Source organism: Ornithodoros turicata, chromosome 7 (assembly GCF_037126465.1).
Source record: "Ornithodoros turicata isolate Travis chromosome 7, ASM3712646v1, whole genome shotgun sequence".
Lineage (NCBI taxonomy): Eukaryota > Metazoa > Arthropoda > Arachnida > Ixodida > Argasidae > Ornithodoros > Ornithodoros turicata.
Window position 1 is genome coordinate 3,374,923 of NC_088207.1, and position 18,365 is coordinate 3,393,287.

The 18,365-nt window shown below is 45.8% G+C and overlaps 3 protein-coding genes and 1 long non-coding RNA gene across 4 annotated transcripts in view; 1 reads left to right on the forward strand and 3 right to left on the reverse strand.

The window, feature by feature from the left end:
- Window positions 1-1,653: 1,653 nt before the first annotated feature.
- On the forward strand, window positions 1,654-3,166 carry LOC135399901 (uncharacterized). The gene is made up of 3 exons (XM_064631637.1): window positions 1,654-1,895; window positions 2,019-2,132; window positions 2,248-3,166. The coding sequence occupies exons 1-3, from the start codon at window positions 1,654-1,656 to the stop codon at window positions 3,164-3,166; spliced, it is 1,275 nt and encodes a 424-aa protein (XP_064487707.1).
- A 469-nt stretch (window positions 3,167-3,635) lies between these two features.
- On the reverse strand, window positions 3,636-5,536 carry LOC135399902 (transcription factor Adf-1-like). The gene is made up of 3 exons (XM_064631638.1): window positions 5,353-5,536; window positions 5,091-5,253; window positions 3,636-4,047 (listed from the first exon to the last, which is right to left on the reverse strand). The coding sequence occupies exons 1-3, from the start codon at window positions 5,534-5,536 to the stop codon at window positions 3,636-3,638; spliced, it is 759 nt and encodes a 252-aa protein (XP_064487708.1).
- Window positions 5,537-7,700: 2,164 nt separating this feature from the next.
- LOC135399468 (uncharacterized) overlaps window positions 7,701-18,365 on the reverse strand; it is a 170,630-nt gene continuing 159,965 nt past the window's right edge. Inside the window, exons 15-17 of the mRNA XM_064631244.1 lie at window positions 14,669-14,710; window positions 14,466-14,501; window positions 7,701-7,785 (exon numbers count right to left, since the gene is read on the reverse strand). Of these exons, the coding sequence (XP_064487314.1) occupies window positions 7,783-7,785; window positions 14,466-14,501; window positions 14,669-14,710 (81 nt within the window). The 3' untranslated portion in view covers window positions 7,701-7,782. The remainder of the gene's footprint in view (window positions 7,786-14,465; window positions 14,502-14,668; window positions 14,711-18,365) is intronic.
- LOC135399467 (uncharacterized) lies at window positions 11,691-12,829 on the reverse strand. The gene is made up of 3 exons (XR_010424287.1): window positions 12,620-12,829; window positions 12,262-12,425; window positions 11,691-11,809 (listed from the first exon to the last, which is right to left on the reverse strand). It is a non-coding gene; the product is annotated as an uncharacterized LOC135399467 (long non-coding RNA).

An 18,365-nucleotide genomic window follows, 5' to 3' on the forward strand; every position in this document is an offset into this window, starting at 1 on the left:
TTTCGTTTCGTTTCGTTTCGTTTCGTTTCGTTTCGTTTCGTTTCGTTTCGTTTCGTTTCGTTTCGTTTCGTTTCGTTTCGTTTCGTTTCGTTTCGTTTCGTTTCGTTTCGTTTCGTTTCGTTTCGTTTCGTTTCGTTTCGTTTCGTTTCGTTTCGTTTCGTTTCGTTTCGTTTCGTTTCGTTTCGTTTCGTTTCGTTTCGTTTCGTTTCGTTTCGTTTCGTTTCGTTTCGTTTCGTTTCGTTTCGTTTCGTTTCGTTTCGTTTCGTTTCGTTTCGTTTCGTTTCGTTTCGTTTCATCATGAAATGTTAGTGCGGCGACTGCCGCGAACGGTGTGTTGCAGTCTGCCCACGGCCACATATCATCAGTGCTAGCTATTCAACTTTGCCGGTGTGGTGGAAGCTTAACAATAAAAGTGTCCGCCTCTCACGCCACTTAGCGATACGCAATGAAGACGACGTTCCACTTTTGAGGACTGAAATAAATGTTGATCATTGTGCACCCTTAAAAATGAACTTCACTGGATAGCACCATCCTACGCTCTTAAAAATGAACTTCACCACATAGCACGCTCCTAGTCAACCATCATTCCGAATGACGTCGTTGTCTCCCCTGATTTGTTGGAAACGGGGGGCACACTTATGGAGAAATGCTAGTTGTCACAAAAAGGCGTACGCCCTGCGCTTTCCGCAAATCAAGAATGATGGAGGTATCTCTCTGTACAATGGGCGGCTTTCAGCGTGGTATCTGATGAAGCTTCGTCATCCCAGATGACAACGTCGTCTCCCTTGATAGCATAAGTATGGGAGGCATGCGCCTTTTTTTTTCATCAATTATGCACGACATAAGAACAAAAAATATAAATAAAAATAAAGGCTCCCGTTCTCGATAAATCGGCCTAGAACGCTGTCATTGGGGATGATGGTGGCTAGGAGCGTGCTATATGTTGCAGTTAATTTGTAAGAGTGCACCCCAGTGCTCCACACCGCAGCGCTCCCGGCGCAGTGCACCACAGCGCTCCCGGCGCATTCGTTATCATCCATGATAAGAGCGCACTATCTCAGCTACGGAATCACAGAACGGTCAGCGTCAAAATGTCAGTCGTGTTGAGAAGGGATACCAAAGCGTCTCTTGTGGCTGTTCCAAGTCTTCCTTTTTCGTTCTTTTTTATACTTTCGTGTTAGCGCCGAGAAGCAACTGTGGCTGTGAGCCGCGTACAGACGTGGACAGATGGAGAGAGGACAGCAGGAAGGAGTGGCGGACAGGGGGGTTAGTATGCGTCCTGGGCCGACTTCAGGGGCAGCTGTGCCGACATACGTCTGGAAAGTCTTCGGAAAACCCAAGGAAAACCTCAGACAGCACAGCCGGTGGTAGGATTCAAACTCACCACCCCCCAGTCAGCACGACATCAAAGAACGAGACGTCTTAAGGCGCCAATATACTCCGACGTTGTCCGCGCGCCGGCAGACGTCCACTGCGCCAAGTTAGCTGAACTACGCCAGGCCAGGAACACGACACGCTATACTCACATGCGAAGCATCGTGAAACGGTACGCCCGCGCATGCGTCGTGCATGGATCAACATACGCGGCAGCTGTCGGCGAGGCGACGAAGCTGTCAGACGCGCGTCCATATCCAAACGTTGGTTTTGTGCGCGATGGCATGCGATGGAGTCGGCATTATTTTTCCGAATTTGACAGGGGACAGAGCAGCATGGACCACCCATCCTCTTCGGCAAAATCTGCTGCGAGCGTTGCTGATTCATCGTCTGCGGCGCAAGCGGAAGCGTACGATGTACATTCGGGATATATTTGACAAACGCACTGTCCTCGGGGAATACCACCATCTCGTGCAGGAACTACGAAATGACGACCCTGAGTACCATTTCAAATATTTCAGGTAATTAACTTTGCAGAAAACGTTGCGTCTGCAGCTCAATTGCGTTAGTGTGACTACTGCACCAATTTGAATGTGAATCACACCTTGCAAATTGCCTGCACTGGTTTGTTAACATTTTTACAGAATGACTAAAGCATCATTTGACCATTTGCTTGGTGTTGTACGCGACCGGATTCTCCATGCACCTACACATAGGAGGCCCATCCTCCCTGCAGAGAGGCTTGCAGTAGCACTGAGGTAAATTTGGTTCTGTAGTCTTTTTTCTTCTACTTTCTGTTCTTTTTTTCTCTCTCTCTCTCCTGGGTTGTTCGGGGTCAGAGGCCGTTACCACCATGTTCAAATCTTTCACCAGGTTTTTGTCGACCGGAGGCTCAATGCAGGACATTGCTATGAGCTATCGAATGCACCGATCAACTGTCTCTATGATCCTCAAGGAGACATTGCCTGCAATATGGGACTGCTTATCACCAGTCGTACTGAAGGTACCCACGAGAGCTGCGTGGGAAGACATACGAAATGGCTTCGACACAAAGTGGAACTTCCCAAATGCCATCGGAAGCATAGACGGCAAACATTTTGCCATAAGATGCCCCGACAAAAGCGGCTCAGACTATTATAACTATAAGGGATTCCACTCAGTGGTCCTGCTCGCTGTAGCAGATGCAGACTACAGGTTTATTCTGGTGGATATCGGGGCACAAGGCCGCCTCTCAGATGGTTCTGTGTTCAGAGACAGTGCAATAGGGAAAAGCTTTGAGCAAAGCACTCTTGACCTGCCAGCGAACATGTCCAGGTGGCCTTTGTGCTTGGTTGGAGACGCTGCATTTCCTCTGCGCCCATACCTGATGCGCCCTTACCCTGGAAGGAACCTGACAGAGAAGAAGAAAGTGTTCAATTACCGTCTATCAAGAGCTCGACGTTGCGTGGAAAACGCATTTGGGATTCTTGCATCCAGGTGGCGTTCATTTCTTGGAACTGTTGAAGGTGATCCGGACTTGCTGACAAGCATGATCAAGGCAGCAGTGTGCCTTCACAATTTCCTTATGTCAGATAGTGTGTACTGTCCAAGCGACTATGGTGACACAGTGTGTGGTGAGGCACTGCAAGAAGGGTCCTGGAGACAAGTTATAAGAGAAACTGTCAGTCACAACCGATCAACTTGTAACCGCTCTGCACCAGCAGCCATGGCGTTGAGGGATGACATCGCTACCTATTTCATGTCCACAGAGGGCTCCCTGCCATGGCAGCTCAAGGTCGTAAGGCGAAGCTGAAACAAAAATGAACTTTGTGAAGTGTACCGAACTGAAAACTGACTTACACATGTATTTTGAAATCTGCACTCTATTAAACTATAATGAAAGCAGAGTTCTCACACAAGCAAGTGTTATATTTGCTCGAATAAAAACCTAACAATACATAATAACCATTAATGATGAGAGTGAAGTTAGCCATTGACAGAATGGCGTAAATGCAGGCTAGCTGGTGGATAAATTCCATGATAGGCAAGCCTGAGCGATGGGCAAAACACGTAAACAAACACAAACACGAAGGCTCAAACCAGCAAAACGTTTTGCTGGTTTGAGCCTTCGTGTTTGTGTTTGTTTACGTGTCTTGCCCATCGCTCAGGCTTGCCTATCATGGAGTGAAGTTAGACAGCGAAATGGCAAACTGGATAACGACATACATGTCCTGTTCTGTGTATCGAGGTGCTGACAAAACAACAAAGCACATATTCACAGCTCATTCGTCGTATTCAGCAATGAGCGCCATAATCTTTGCCTTGCACTGAGATGCTTGACGTGTTGGTAGTCTGTCGAGTGACATCCCAACAGAGAGTCCAAATGCTTCATTCTCAGAAATTTTTTTGTCTAGGCGGCACAACAGCTGCTCCTCGAATGCCTCTGTGTTACTTCTTCTTTTCTTTTGCTGCCGCGAAATCCCTTCCCGCTCCACTGTTGTTGGAACTGTTTCAACAGGTCGTGACGATGCTTCTGTATCTGATGGCGCCGAGTCCATTAGGGGTGGCGGTGTGTGCGATGCTTCGCCACGTACTATTGAGTTCAGTATAAATGCTGCCGTCGGCTGTACCGTATTCGTGTGATCGTCTGGTCCGTTGCAACCCGGTCCTGGCACCTCTAGGTTGGACACTGTCCTGATGCAAAAAGGAGAAACGATGAGTAACTGCAAAAGGGGGCACATTGAAGAACGGGGTACACTGAAACAGTCAACTTTACTGGTTCCATTCTGGCCCAAGCAGCTCCACCTTTCGGCGGTAGCATAGCTCCATACTTCGGCTCCATTCAGAACAGTGCTGCTTAGAGCGGATCATCCCCAAGACAACAAAAAGTGGTTTCTGGCCTCGGAAACAAATTTTCTCTGTCTACATTTATTTTCCCTTTGGTTGGGATTGTTCACACAAGAAGCACGAAAGTTGGGACATCCTTGGAAGTCCTTCCGCAGTTTTAGCTTCTCAAACTCTAGTAACTTATGACGTCTCCTTCGGTGACAAAATGGCATTTACCGGTGGCATGCTGCTATGGGGCAAATTGCAGCGAGTGTTTCAACTTGTGGTATTTACATCACAGAGAAAAGCAAGGAAAAACAAACATTGAGCAAAGCAAAGCAGAGGAGAGTGAGGAATAAACTGAGCCCAAATGTTGCAGTGGACGACTCCACGGAATATTACATTCTGGTGTGCCAAGAGTACGAAATAAACCAGGAATAGGCTAGGTGTGAGGTTTATAAATGCTGGTCACACTGTGATTGTAGTAACAGAGTTTATAAACGCTGGTCGCACTGTGATTGCAGTAACAGAGTCCCATTATATATTTGACATGAGTGCACAGCAAATCTGTAAATCCTGTCTCATGCAATACCCAATTGTTTGAATACTGCTAGTTCGTTATAATGTACGGTTTTATAGGGGGTATATAATGTATGTGTTTCAACATATTACATGTATAATGTAATATGTTGAAACACTCTGCCTTCTGTTGCATATCAACAGTTCTTGGTCATATAGTCATGAAATACTATTGTCGTTTTTATTCCGAAGTATCTTGAGGGATCAACACAGCAGTTAGTACACTGAGACGCATACACCCCCCAAGTACGTTTAGTTGTTAGGACGGTTTTCTAAAGAAATTATTTACTTGCCCCCATTTCCCTACTAGCCTGACCGCTATATATGCTCACTTTCGGGGACGTCCGCAGTCTTTATAAAATTCCATGGCCTGGAAATATTCCCATGTCCGCCTCGGAACAAAACCGCTCCCACTTGCCTGTGTTACCTCAACCGCCTTCTGCTCTCGGCTGTAGCGATCTCGCAGCCTTTTCCATATTTTCTGACACTCATCCGCTACAGTCACAAACGAAAAAGGTGTGCTATGTTATTATCACACTGCCAAAAAGCAAAGGCTCACAACAGAATTGTGTTCAGAAACGAAACGCAACTTGCCTGTGCGAAGTCCGCATGACGACCTGATGATTTCCCAGGCGTTGTTCTTTCTCATCTGGTCGCGATACTCCATGCGCTTTGTATCGTAAACGCAAGGATGTTGCCGAACTGCCTCTATTAACTTTTCGACAACATCTGCAGACAATGCTTGCACTTGGTCACCGAGTTCGCTGGAGGCCGCCATGATGAAACGCAATGCACTCTGGTCTAGCGACCACCAACCAAGCACGGCCTGGATAGAACAAGTTCTATCTCCGCGCCGATCCCGCCGAGGCAAGCTGGCGGACGCCGGGCGCCGCTGCGTCTCGGGTACGCCGGAGTATAGTGTTTCCATGCTCGCCGACGTGACGTCGCATTGACGCGCGCGCACGCTACGTCGGAGTATATTGGCGCCTTTAGGGACAGTTCCCACTTGGCGACGCCCGACGTGGCGTCGTGAGCGGGCGGCGGAAGTAGAGGCACATTTCCGCCGCCCCGTCAGAGTGCACGATTTTCATGTTCCCACCACAGCGGCATTCCGTCGTCCAAAGCATACGAAAACTCAAGAGGCGTGGCCTTTCTCTGTCACCTAATTGGTAGCCAGCTGTCGTTCTCAGCAGCTCTAGCCGACCTCGTGAAAGAAGGTCGGCATGGCACGTTTTTTTACATGCGACTAGCCACAGAGTTATTCCGCCCTCCGATTGGCTCACTGTGCGCAGGCGTGGTAGGACATTTCGAGCGGGTGACTGCTTCGCTCCCGTTTTCTTCTGTAACTGTGACGGACTCGTGGAGACGTGGACGCTACTTGAACTTGGAATTATAAATTGCTGACGCGCTCGTTTTGTGAAGGCATTACCAACCGGTTTGCTTCTTCGGTCTGTAAGGACTGTGTTTTCTCTAGCGCTCGTTCTTAATGCTGCGACGTCTCTTATGAAAACCAATAACACGCAGGCCTATTTGTTTTTGCTTTAGTATATTTAAAGAGATTGAAACATTTGTTGTACTGAAAAACAAGCTTTCGGACGGAGTCTCTCCTTCATCAGGCACTTCTTCATCCTTCTTCCTCGCACCTGATGAACGATGAACTCCGCCCTTAAGCTTGTTTTTCAGTAAAATAAATGTTACTTACTTACTTACTTACCTTACTCACTTGCAAGTGCTAGACTTCTCCCATTTTTTTGGCTGTTAGTTTGCTTTTGCTTTGTAAGAATCGCCTGCTTAGCGATTAACAAGACGACGCCGGGCAAAGTTCACAACAATGAAGCTCTAACGTGACATTTTTCAAGTCAAGTGCGAAGATTTTTAGGAAATGTATAAGCTTTATCATCACAAGTTGTAGTATTATTGGAAGTTTTGTACACTTTCAAGATGAACCTTAGCAAGTACGAACTAAGGAAGGGCGTAGAGAGTGGAATATATATTAACGTGGTTTGCTCACATTTTAGCTAAACAACCCGTTGTTAGGAAAGTTCAAGTAAGCTTACACAGCCTCGCTCAGAGTGATGCGATATACAACGCATACCTCCACCCAGAACTGGCCACGTCTACCCACGTCTTTGTGCGCCACGACGGCACCCGTAGACCTCTCCAGCTTCCGTAAGACGGCCCGTACCTCGTCCACGCCCGCCAAGGCAACACTGTGACCATCCAACTGCCGAACCGCCGAGATGTCCTATCCATCGACAGGGTGAAGTCGGCCTTCCTCCTGCCGGACGCCCCGGCTCCTGCGTCACGCATGCCCCTGCCAGAACCTTCAGCACCTTCGCCGAGAAGGGTCCGGTGGGCGTCCGCCCCGCCTTCGGTGCGACTCGTGCCGTCGCGACATTAGGTCCAGGGGGGGGGGGGGGCGCTTGTAGCGGCACTGTGCGTTAGCCGACGATGAAGATTTCACCAGGCCCGTGTTGCCCGCGCCCACGCTCTTCTGCACCAGCCACCCAGTCATTCTCATTCTTTTTTCCAGCTGTTCGCCAGTAAACAGCCTAGCCCCGCCTTACCCCTTCGGTCTCCTTCACTCTCGGCCTAACACTATAAAACGCTGCGGAGTGTAGTTTTCAACTGCTAAATAATTTGTCCGAATAAACCTTCAGCGGACTTCGTATCATATGCGCTATAACAGCGCAGCCTACCGTACTGCATTTTTTTTCTGGCTTTGTAACTTTCTAGACGAGTGATGATGGCTGGCGATGGCCGTACTTCTCAAGGGATATTTTTTACGCTACAGCGCCTTGTTCCAGTCTCCCTCAATTCACAATGACGAAGGAGAGCATAACTACACACGAAGATGCTGCAATCGAGAGTTCTGTTCAACGTGACCAATCGGGCGGCTCGTAAATGTTATTGCAAAATGCTACAAAATGAATGGACCAGTGTCAATTTGCAAAACACCTTTATTTCGCAGCGCCAAAGAAACGTCATCACTCCCAATGACAGCGTCCCTTGCATTCCGGTTGGTTACTGCAAAACCACAAGACAAAATTGCTACAAAATAAATAGTGTAGTGTAGCTTTAGAAAACGGTTTAAAGCATAGATTGAGAAGTTACGGGTCAAAAAGAACTCGTTACAAGTTAGGTTTCCGTGTGCAAAATCTAACTAAGTTCATAACGAAGTTCTTCAGCCTGAAATGTAGCTCGCAGTTACTGAGTTACTTAAAAAAAAGAAGGAGTTACTTCCAAGTTACTTGGGATACAAAATAGCATTACGCAGGCGCAGCGCGTGAGCAGTTGAGTTTGACCTTGAGCTGCCTGCGGAGGAGTGCAACACGCTTAGATCGTTTTCGTTTGTGCCCAACAATAGACCTCTCTCTGTTTGTAAACAAATGACGTCATAGTGTTCGACAGTGCCACAAATTTGGTAGAATTGAACTACACTCGAAGCTAGAGGTGAACAAAGTCGCGCCCGAAAGCCACCGTCTTGAGGGGATTACAATATGGTCCCTTAAAGGGACGTGACCCTCGGTCCTGCTTTTCTTTCAGTGGGAGGCAGGGAACAAGTGCCCGTTCGTGGAACCCAGCCCGCTCCCTCCGATTTGTTTCGGTTTCAGTCTGTCTACCAATGTCATGATAACGTTTCTCTGGTGGAGGTCTATTCGAACGCTTTGTATCTTACTCCCTGTGGACGCACAGTGGTTCAGCTTAATTTCAATGGCAGCGGTTCTTATTTCCTGAATAAAATACTGTCATTGATTGAATATCACGTTTTATGGCAAAAAATATGGCCATGAAGGAACCGGAGAGAAAACAAGAAAATATTTGGACGTCAGTGAAAAGCGAGTTAAAAGTAACTTGGCACTTCAGTTACTTTGGCAAAGTTACGTGAAAAAGGAACCAGTTCCTCTGAAAGTTACCATGGCGCAAAAGTACCGAGTTAAGGTACAAGTTACCAAAGGAAGGAACTTAGTTACAGTAACGAGTTACCTCGAACTCTGGTTTAAAGTGGCACTACGGACTAAACATCGTGTTATCAGAATCCTACAAAATTTATGTTACTGATATCTTCTTGTCGCACTTTACATTCCCGCAAAATATTTTGGCTCTATATGACGCGAAAACTAGAGAAAATTAATTTTAATTTCTGAGAACTGTGACATCACGTCCCGGCGTCCCGCGCCCGGCTCTCATCTGGCAACGTTGTTGCCCTTCGCGGCTTCCGGGGGTGGCTAACTTTTTGCACTGCGTGAGCGGAGCCCCACGTGACATATGATCCGACCGTTCCGCCCTTGGAGGAAACACAAAGGAAGGAGAGAAGACATCTCTCCCATTTTCCCCTCTTTCCATCAGTGGCACGTGACTTCTCCACCACGTGACCCTACCCAGACAGCAGCGTCGTTGCTAGGAGACGAGTGTCCTCTCCAGAACTTGACATCATTGCAATTTGTGCGCTTATGATGACCTCATTCGGTCGTCGCGTCATCGAAACTTGTGGAGGCTCAGCAGGTCTTCAAACATTGACAGAAATGCACAGTTTTCGTGAACAGCCATGAACTTTTGCGTATGAAATGCTTGAGGCATCTTCTTTTCATCGACTGAATAGCATAAACGCTGTTTTCTGAGTCCAGAGTGACACTTTGAAGAGTTAGGACGTATGCTGAAGAAGTTCCCACACTTCTGCGCAACTTCTGTAGGACAAATGTAAATGAGTGTTATTTTTATGACGTCATCTTGTATTCAAATTTTTCTTGAAAGGGGGCAAGAAACGCGCAGAAAGTCTATACTCCTAATACAGAAAGTCATATAAACGTGACGTCACGGGAGGTATTCTATGATAGGAAGGCGGGAAAAGTGTTTAGAGAGCCAATAGTGATGGACCTGGGCCTTCTATATCTCCTGAAATCTAGGCTTGACGGCGAAGTCCTTCTAGAGCTTGTATCTCAGCAACATGTAGAACAATAATGTTTTACACTCGTTATAGCTTTAATGGAAGATGGCTGGCATGTATCGCAATGCACGCATAATATGGATATCTAGAGGCAGCGCACTAGACGGATACAAAAAGCACTAGATAGGAAAACTGATTAATATGAATAAGTATAGCGTAATGAGCATAATATAATGAATGCAATGGTACACATTAGTGAGACCGTTGCGGTCCCTTTGAATGCTGCAGGCCGACTTTTGGCTCAAAGACACACGCTTCTGGGTAGTTGATTGATTCATTTCCGCTGCGTATGAACAGCGTGGTGTACGTGCGTTTTAGGCACTCGTATTCCCCCAGTCTACAATGTTCCGCGAAACATACATTGTTCCCATTTTCGGATCGAAGTTTAGATAAGGGACGCATCATTGAACTGTCTCACGTTTTGCTCACAGTATCACAGTACAGTAGACTGCCGCTGCGCGCCTTCGGTTTTCGTTTTAATCTGTTTTTTATACTTCGTCGCTTATGTCCAGGGTTTACTTCTGAACCGGCACTGGTATGAGTTCATGACTGTCGTATGACCGAAGGTGGACCTTTCCGGCTGGCACCGGCAACGATGATTTATCTGTCTCAGGTATATGTGCGAGATTGCCGGGGCACCTTAAAGAACCGCAGGCGGTCAAAATTATCCGCAGTCTCGCCCCGCGGCACATATAGCATGTAGCCATATAAACTGTTGGGGGGTCTCGCCTTACGTGTAAATTTATTTTCAATTGTTATTATCTGCCTCAGACTATTATCCTCATTTGGAGAGCGTTGGAACACACACGCGAGGGAAAGACAGCGATCAGGTGATCGGAGTTCAAGCACATAAGTTTCATAAGTGGACGATTAAAGTACCACTACGGACTAAATCTCGTGTCTTCAGGATCCCACCAAAGTTGTGCTACTGAAACCCTTCTTGTCTCACTTTACATTCCTGCAAAATATTTTGCTCTGCGTAATGCGAAAGCTAGAAAAAAATAATTTTTATTTTTGAGAACTGTGACGTCATGTTATGCTCCAACGGAGCGCCCGGCTCTCATCTGGCAACCTTGTTGCCCTTCGCGTCTTCCTGGGGAGCTCACGTTTTGCACTCCGTTCGCGGAGCCCCACGTGACATACCCAACGGACCGTCTGACCTTGGAGAAAACACAACAATGGGAAGCCATCTCTCCCATTTTCCCCTCTTTCGATGAGCGTCATGTGACTTCTCCATCACATGACCCTGCCGGACGCCGGCGTCGTTGCTAGGAGACGAGTGCCGTCTACAGAATAAGACATCATTGCAATTTGTGGGCTTATGATTACGTCACCCGCTCCTTGCGTCATCGAAGCTTGTGGAGGCTGGGCAAATCTTCAAAAATTGGCACAAAATGCACAGCGCTCGCAAACAGGATTGAAATTTCGCGAATAGCATCATTTAGGCACCTTCTTTTTATGGACTAAATAAAATAAACGCTGTTTTTCGAGTCCGGAGTGGCACTTTAAGGAATAATGATTAGCCGTTTCCAGGACAGCCAGTGTTACCTCCATGAAAGCTAGTCTTAACCTATCTCATCTCTCACTTCGACGCAGTGTTACTCGTCTTTGTCTATTTCACAAAATACCCGGGCAGCACAGCCGACGGGACCGATATCGGTGCGCCAACGGGGAACAGTCTCTTTCGACCGGGGCTCTGCTGGCTTACGGTACTGGCGCGCCGCCGATTTTGCAACACCGTTATCGGGCCGGGCCAGTATTGGCAGTCGGTACTCGTGTCCCATGCCTTCCCGATGTGAATTTGATGCACTTCGGACGTTGGTACTGGCACTACCCACTGTCACTCAGTTGTTTACTTATATTTATTATATTATGCTCCAATTTTAGCATCCAGTTCTGATAAGCAAGGGATCACTTACAAAAACACATGCTGCATGTTCTACACACTTTATTGATTACAAGTTATCACACGATGAAAGTCTATTCGCTGCTGGTTTGGCTTGTGTCTTTCTTTTGCGGGCTTCTCGTCCTCCCTCCCGGTCAGGTGCGCCGGCTAAGTACCTCCCAATTCTTTCCACGATGTTGTGTGTTTCAGTAGTACCTCTACAGGAAACACGGTAAGCAACAGTATCTGACCACATTGTTGTAAGAAGGGAGTTGCCTCAGGACAGAAGCCGCCGATATTTCGAACAGAGACTGTTCTTCTTCTCCCAGAAGAAGAACAGTCTCTGTTCGAAATATCGGCGGCTTCTGTCCTGAGGCAACTCCCTTCCTACATCTCTACCGGTTCGCTGGATTTCTACCCATCCACATTGTTGTAAGGTGTTTGAAAAGTAAGTGACATACTCTAATGTTAGCATACAGTTCGGATAAGCAAGGGATCAGTTGCAAAAACATTCAGATGGATAAAGAAGCAATCAAAGAGGGAAAATTCTCGGCAAGCATCATCGAGGCACAATGATGTCGGTATGATAAACAACAATAGAGTAGAAACACTATTGCATAACCTGAACCACAATAGTAAGCGAGCATGTTGAATGCGATATGATACTCACCAGTAATGCAGGAGTAGACTCGCAATGCGGGAAAGTCTTTTTTTTTTCTGTTGTGGCCCCCTTAAGCTGTATTGAAACGCAACGCTGCTCTGTATAAGATTTTTCACCAGGACTCGAGCACTTTCAGTCAGCGAGTTTCCGCCCAGACGAGAGAGCTTTCCAATCTGCAAAAGTTGAACTGTTAAAAAAGGCAATTAGCAGAAGATAGCAACACGATTTCGTTCTAAAACACATATTACCCAGCGCTATCGTGCTTTTTCATCAAATGCAGCATTAAGAGAAATACAAGAGTTAAGTTACACGAGACTAATCATGACTGTACAAGAGTATTATACTACTTACGTGGCAGGAAACTTACCAGGTATACATTGGCTTGCTCATCTGACAGTGACGTTTCAAGATCAAGTAGCTCACTGCATGTCTGAATTGGGAGTTCGGGAAAGTTTGGCTTTGCAATTCCTTTCTCCTGGGAAATTCTTTCGATGAAACGTTCCATTACTTGCAGTCGTTGATCAAGAGATTTCACTGCCCTCTTTATGTCAACCAGTAGCAATAATATATTGCGGTCATCTCCTAGAGAATGATCAAAAGTGAGGGATCTAATTATCATTTCTCGCAGCTGTTCCCATATTGCACCTCGAACGCAGATGTTCCGAAAGCTACAAAATTCCAATAACTGTGACCAAGAATCACGCATCAACTGTCTGTATCAGCAGTGGCATTAGCACCTCGCATGATTAGCAATTGCAGCAGGTTCTGTTTTTTATAGATATATATATATATAGACAGAGAGGGTACCATCGAGTGCGCGTTCGCAACGCAATGAAGCAACATAGTGACGTTAAATTACCGTGGAACCTTCGCCCCATGTCTCGAATCCTACGGCCTCGACAGCAACCAATATCACATACAGGTTCGTTCCACAATAATGCCACAGATAATAGGAAAATGCAAACGTACCTTCCAAATACTTGTAGACGCACACCGCCGAGGGTCAACCGTCAAACCTGGATGGAGGAGTGACGCCGCGCATGCGCGGCACAGCGCACGAGCGGAGCCCTGGCACGATGTCGCAGTTCGGCGTAACCCCAACGCTGTCGGTGATGTGTTGGAGAAGCATCGGGGATGGATGCGAACTTTGTCGGCGTTTGGCGTAACCCCAACGCCGTCGGTGATGCGTAGGAAAAGCATCGGGGACGGGTGCGAGCTTTGTCGGCTACAAGGCGGGGACGGGCTGGTGCGCGACATCCAGTGGGCACCCGCAGATAACCAGTAGCCCCGGGAGGCTCCCGATCGTTTCCCAACCCGCTGTGCTGCCCGGGTATTTTATCATAGCGATATCTTCGGACGTTCTTTTATTTCTCGTCCGTCACATATCTCTTCACCGCTGGACCATGAACAGAAGGTTGCCATTCCCTTTCGCACTACTAATACACGCTCTCGGTCATTTCTGCCCACAACTTCTTTCGAGTGGAACCACCTTCCCGGCTCTATTTCATCCATTACTGACCCTTCCTTATTTAAGAAAGTTCTTTGTGATCATCTGAACGCCACGTAGTGGTTGTTTTTGTCTAATTGTTCGTTGTTTGTTTTGTGTCTCTGTATCCATCCACTTATATTTGAACTTAACTGTTACGCCCCTCCCCTCTCTAATGCTAATAAGCCCTGAGGGTATCATAACTAAATAAACAAATTGTGTACAGTGTGCTTCCATAATGCGTGATTGCGATGTTTTCCATTCTTGATGTTCTGTGTCCACATACATGTCGAATACTTGTGCCACAAGTGTTGCAATTTTTACTACGTGCTTACATTTAGCGTATTTTTAATTGTCTTGTTCGAAGTAAGACATATTTTTAAAATAACGACTCCAAGTACCTCATCTAATGGCAAGTACCGTCTTATTCAGCCTTACACATATGCCTCCGTTTTACTTTTTTTGACAGACAGTACAAGACTTCATGTATGCTGTCTATTACAGCTTAGAAAGTAGTTCAAAGAAAAGGGTCCCTTTGCCATGTCGACCTCACCCCTCATCCACGTCGAAATTACGTTGGTCTTTAAACCATTTATAACTGTTGAGGTAAGCAAGATGGATTTAAACTTAGTTGGACTTGTTACCTCAAGCACAGATACTTATAATTTCCTTTATATCCGCAAACTGTTTTTGCATAATGCTATCCGCTACTGATATCGGGGCTTACCTTCTTTTCGGGTCCAGCGGCTAAGACACCGAGTCGCTGAAAAGGCAGAAATAGGCTCTCATAAGTTGAGAACTGACTCGACCATTGTCACAACTATGTTCAGAAGCAGTGGAAACCAACTAGCAGGGAGTTTTTTCAACCCAGGAAAAGCAACAACTACTTGGTGAATGACATTCAAATGTTTGCGTTGTTGTTGACATTACCTCACCGATCCCAAAGATGCTGTCACGAAGATTCTGGTCGACCTAGGAACGTAAAAACACAATGCGCAATATTAATTATCAGAACATACGTTGATGGTTCACTTCGTCATTAGCTCCCGCCGAGATGTTCCGCACTCTCATTATAATCGTCAAGCGAGATGATTCAAAGCGATTTGGTAAGCCTCATAGAAAGCACAGCAAATAACTTCCAGTATGTTAGAATGAAATTAACTTCTCAAAGTACAACAGTTATAGTTCTTTTCGACAAAGTATACAACTATACGTGTGTTATTTGCAATGGATGTCTAAACCTCTGGGTGAGGCGTTTCATTGCCGCATGATCAGTTTAGAAGGTTATGGCTGCAGGTAACAGATTCAGAAATACTCTAGAAACAGAAGTTGGACAACACAACACACTCAAGACCAAGCAGCCACGTCTGATCTGGGGAGAGTTTCACGGGGGGTGACGTTTAGAACACGTTAAAATATATTCATATATGTATACATATATTATCAATATCGTAAAGGGTCTCTGACCAGAAGCTGGAGAGCCTTTGCCGCAGTGGCTACCGATAGAATACACAAAAGCAACATCACATACGAAAACGCATGCCTCAGCACCTCGTAGTTTTCGTAAACTCGAATTTTGAACATCGCGGCTCACGCTGACGCTGGCACACCTAGCGTCAAACCAAGAAAACGTACGCATATATAGAAAACTCATCTGGTCCTCTCTCTGGGATGACGTCAATCGCCCATGCAATCAGCGCGCAGAATGCTGTCACGTGATCGAGCACTACAACAACAACTTTCAGCAAGGACCAACATTTTACGCCGATATACTGTTGTCACAATGCCTGGAAATAAAAAGTATGTATATACTTCGAAATCTACGACCTGTTTTATAACTGCGATAATCCAATTAGCGACTTCCGTGGAAGGAGGAGCTACGAGGCTACGAGCTACGACGACTTTCGGGATCCAGCGCGCTGTTTCACAGCAGTAGTGCAGTGTGTCTATTTCCAAGTTTTCTTTATTTATATCTTTTGGAACAACGACCAATTTATCGAGGTACACAGACTTCATTTGACATGCCTCGGTTGTGTCGTCAAAGCGAGATTTCTCGGCGGGCATTCAGTTCCGTACGATACTGCGCGTTCAACCGCAGCGGCAGGTATGGTTGGCAACGGATTTTGCCAATCGTATTTGAAGAATGCAGACTATGAGACGGACCCCTCAGTTTGAGTACAAAGAACCTCCGCCTACAGCACTCCGCAGTGTTTTCCTTGAATCTATCTTCCAAGACTGTTGCATCTGGGCGTGACGAGGTTTGTGTCTTCCGTATAATTTATACAGTGATTACTCTCCTTGTGAGAACTACGTTGTGGCATGCAGATGTTAGGAGACCATTTACGCCACAAAGAAAAAAGAAATTCAAGTTTACGCACTAAATCAAAAGATTACTGTACAATTCCGAGTGTTGTTGAATGCAGCCATGCCAATGCAGTAAGCAACATCCACGTACGTAAAATGAAGCTGTGTACTCCGCATCTAGGGGTAACATTATAATTGTCACAGCAGTGTGCACCAATGTAGTTCATGCCTTCCTTGGACAAGATGTAGGAACCAAATGTTGGAAATACAAGGCAGGGATCAGGTACAAGTTTTCTCCTATTTGTTTTCCTTATAATAGGCAGCATACTGCACATAGTAAAGAAGGGCTCTGGATTCTAAACAAACGCAGTTCAAGTCCTTAGTTTACCCCAAGCTGTACTATTCCTGTCTAATCTGGGGAAACACCACAGAGGGCAACTACAATAAAATTACAGTGCACACACACACAAAAAGGAAAGAAAACCTGGTGTACACTCTTAAAAATGAACTTCACCCCGTAGCACGCTCCTAGACAACCATCATCTCGAATTATATCGGTATCTGCCCCGATTTGTTGAAAGCGAGAGGCGTACGCCTTTCTGTGACAATTCTGGCGTTCATAATTCTCACAGAAAAGGCGTACGCCTCCCGTTTTCAACAAATCAGTGCAGATAACGATATCATTCGAGATAATGGTTGGCTAGGAGGGTGCTATGCGGTGAAGTTCATTTTCAAGAGTGTACGTCAACCATGTCTACAGGTGCAATGTGCTGAACCCTCGTTGCAAAGAGGCCCACCAGGGGTGCCAAAGCAATCCATCCTCAGCTCCTTCAAGACATGCAAAATACAGTAGACAAAGTATTCACTTGGAAATCAGACATTTACACAAAATTTCCTTGCAAATTCAGGATCTTTTAGCGCCATCCCAAACACTTCCTATTACGGTGTGAAATCTATCACTGTATCACCTTACAAGGTTCCACTGCTGCGGACCAACTACGGAAATCAGCAGAAACCGTTCCTCTTCCGAACGAATCTGTCAGCTGATTGGAAACGGCCTTCCTGTGTCCAGTTTCAAAACAGAGTTACACAAACTTGTTGAAGTGTTATTAGAGACAGGCCACTCTGTTATCTATTTTTTTTTTGTGTGTGTGTGTGTGTGTGTGTGTGTGTGAAAATGTGCACAGTTCGGTGCAATTGTGTATTTAATTTATGTGGTTGTGGTTTGCTGTATGCTCGTAGTGGTAATATCTCAGTTATCGCATTTATATGGCTTTTTTTTTAAACAATGTTAGGGTGATGACTTCATGGAAGTAGAAGGAACAGGGGAGGAAGACATCTGGCAATGGTCATGACAGTTGTCCGTCAGGTACGGGACCAATTTCTTTTATAAATGTGGTATATAGCGTGCAGTTGTATATAGCGTGAAGTTGCGTGAAAAGTTTTTTGTTCCCTTTAAAGGAATCTACAGGTGGTGAGCATGCGTAACGACTTGACATATCTCAATACAACTTAGACCTGCCTGTTGCACATGAGATGTGTGACTACTCTACTTACACACACAAACTTCTGCAGGTTCGATGCATGTATATTTTGAAACATGAAAGACAGAGTGCTAAAAATATATCTGAGGAGAAAAATTGAGCAGTTCATTGCAGTAATTCTATCGATTTATTTTCAGCATTTTGGGAAAAATATAGTTATGGCAAGATTACCTGTGTTGTACTGCCAGACCATCTGCTATTGGAGTTCAATGTCCCAGTTATTATATATAATAGCTGTTTGAGGCTATTACATATTTATTATGCAAGTTTTGTGCCTGTGAGTTCCTGTAAATGTGCTCTGCGGTGATCATATTAGACAGAGAGCTATGCTTGTATAATAACAGCGACTAATGTTCTCCTGCCCATAAACCTATTCCTAGGGTACATCTGCACCCTTGGAAGTCACTGGAGAGGCGTGTTAGCTTAGCTCAATTGGTAAGGGCCCTGGATCGGTAATACAGAAGATGTGGGTTCAAGTCCTACTACTGGCTAACCTTTCCAGTGACTGCCTTCTTTCATCATTCATTTCTTAGGCACTTGATGCTTTGTATGTATTTGCCTTTTCTATGTGTTCCAGTCTCAGAACATCAACTGCCATGTTCAAAAGAAGTGGAATATGCCTCTGCAATCTGGAACCCATCCCAACATCTCTTAATCGACAAAGTAGAATTTGTACAGAACCGCACGGTTTGTTGCTCGTGATTGTCATCCTTTTTCCAGCGTCTCAGCCATTAAAGCCAAACTCTTTCTTACTCCTTTGATTACCAGATGAAAGGTAT

What these genes read in the sequence shown, in the direction of transcription:
- LOC135399902 (XM_064631638.1), bottom strand. Translation starts at nt 5,536, where the DNA reads ATGGCGGCCTCCAGCGAACTCGGTGACCAAGTGCAAGCATTGTCTGCA. An exon ending in GTCATGCGGACTTCGCACAG is followed by an intron (nt 5,254 to 5,352) that starts GCAAGTTGCGTT and finishes TTGTGACTGTAG; the next exon opens with CGGATGAGTGTCAGAAAATA. An exon ending in GACTGCGGACGTCCCCGAAA is followed by an intron (nt 4,048 to 5,090) that starts GTGAGCATATAT and finishes TTTTTGCATCAG; the next exon opens with GACAGTGTCCAACCTAGAGG.
- LOC135399901 (XM_064631637.1), top strand. Translation starts at nt 1,654, where the DNA reads ATGGCATGCGATGGAGTCGGCATTATTTTTCCGAATTTGACAGGGGAC. An exon ending in TACCATTTCAAATATTTCAG is followed by an intron (nt 1,896 to 2,018) that starts GTAATTAACTTT and finishes ACATTTTTACAG; the next exon opens with AATGACTAAAGCATCATTTG. An exon ending in AGGCTTGCAGTAGCACTGAG is followed by an intron (nt 2,133 to 2,247) that starts GTAAATTTGGTT and finishes ATCTTTCACCAG; the next exon opens with GTTTTTGTCGACCGGAGGCT.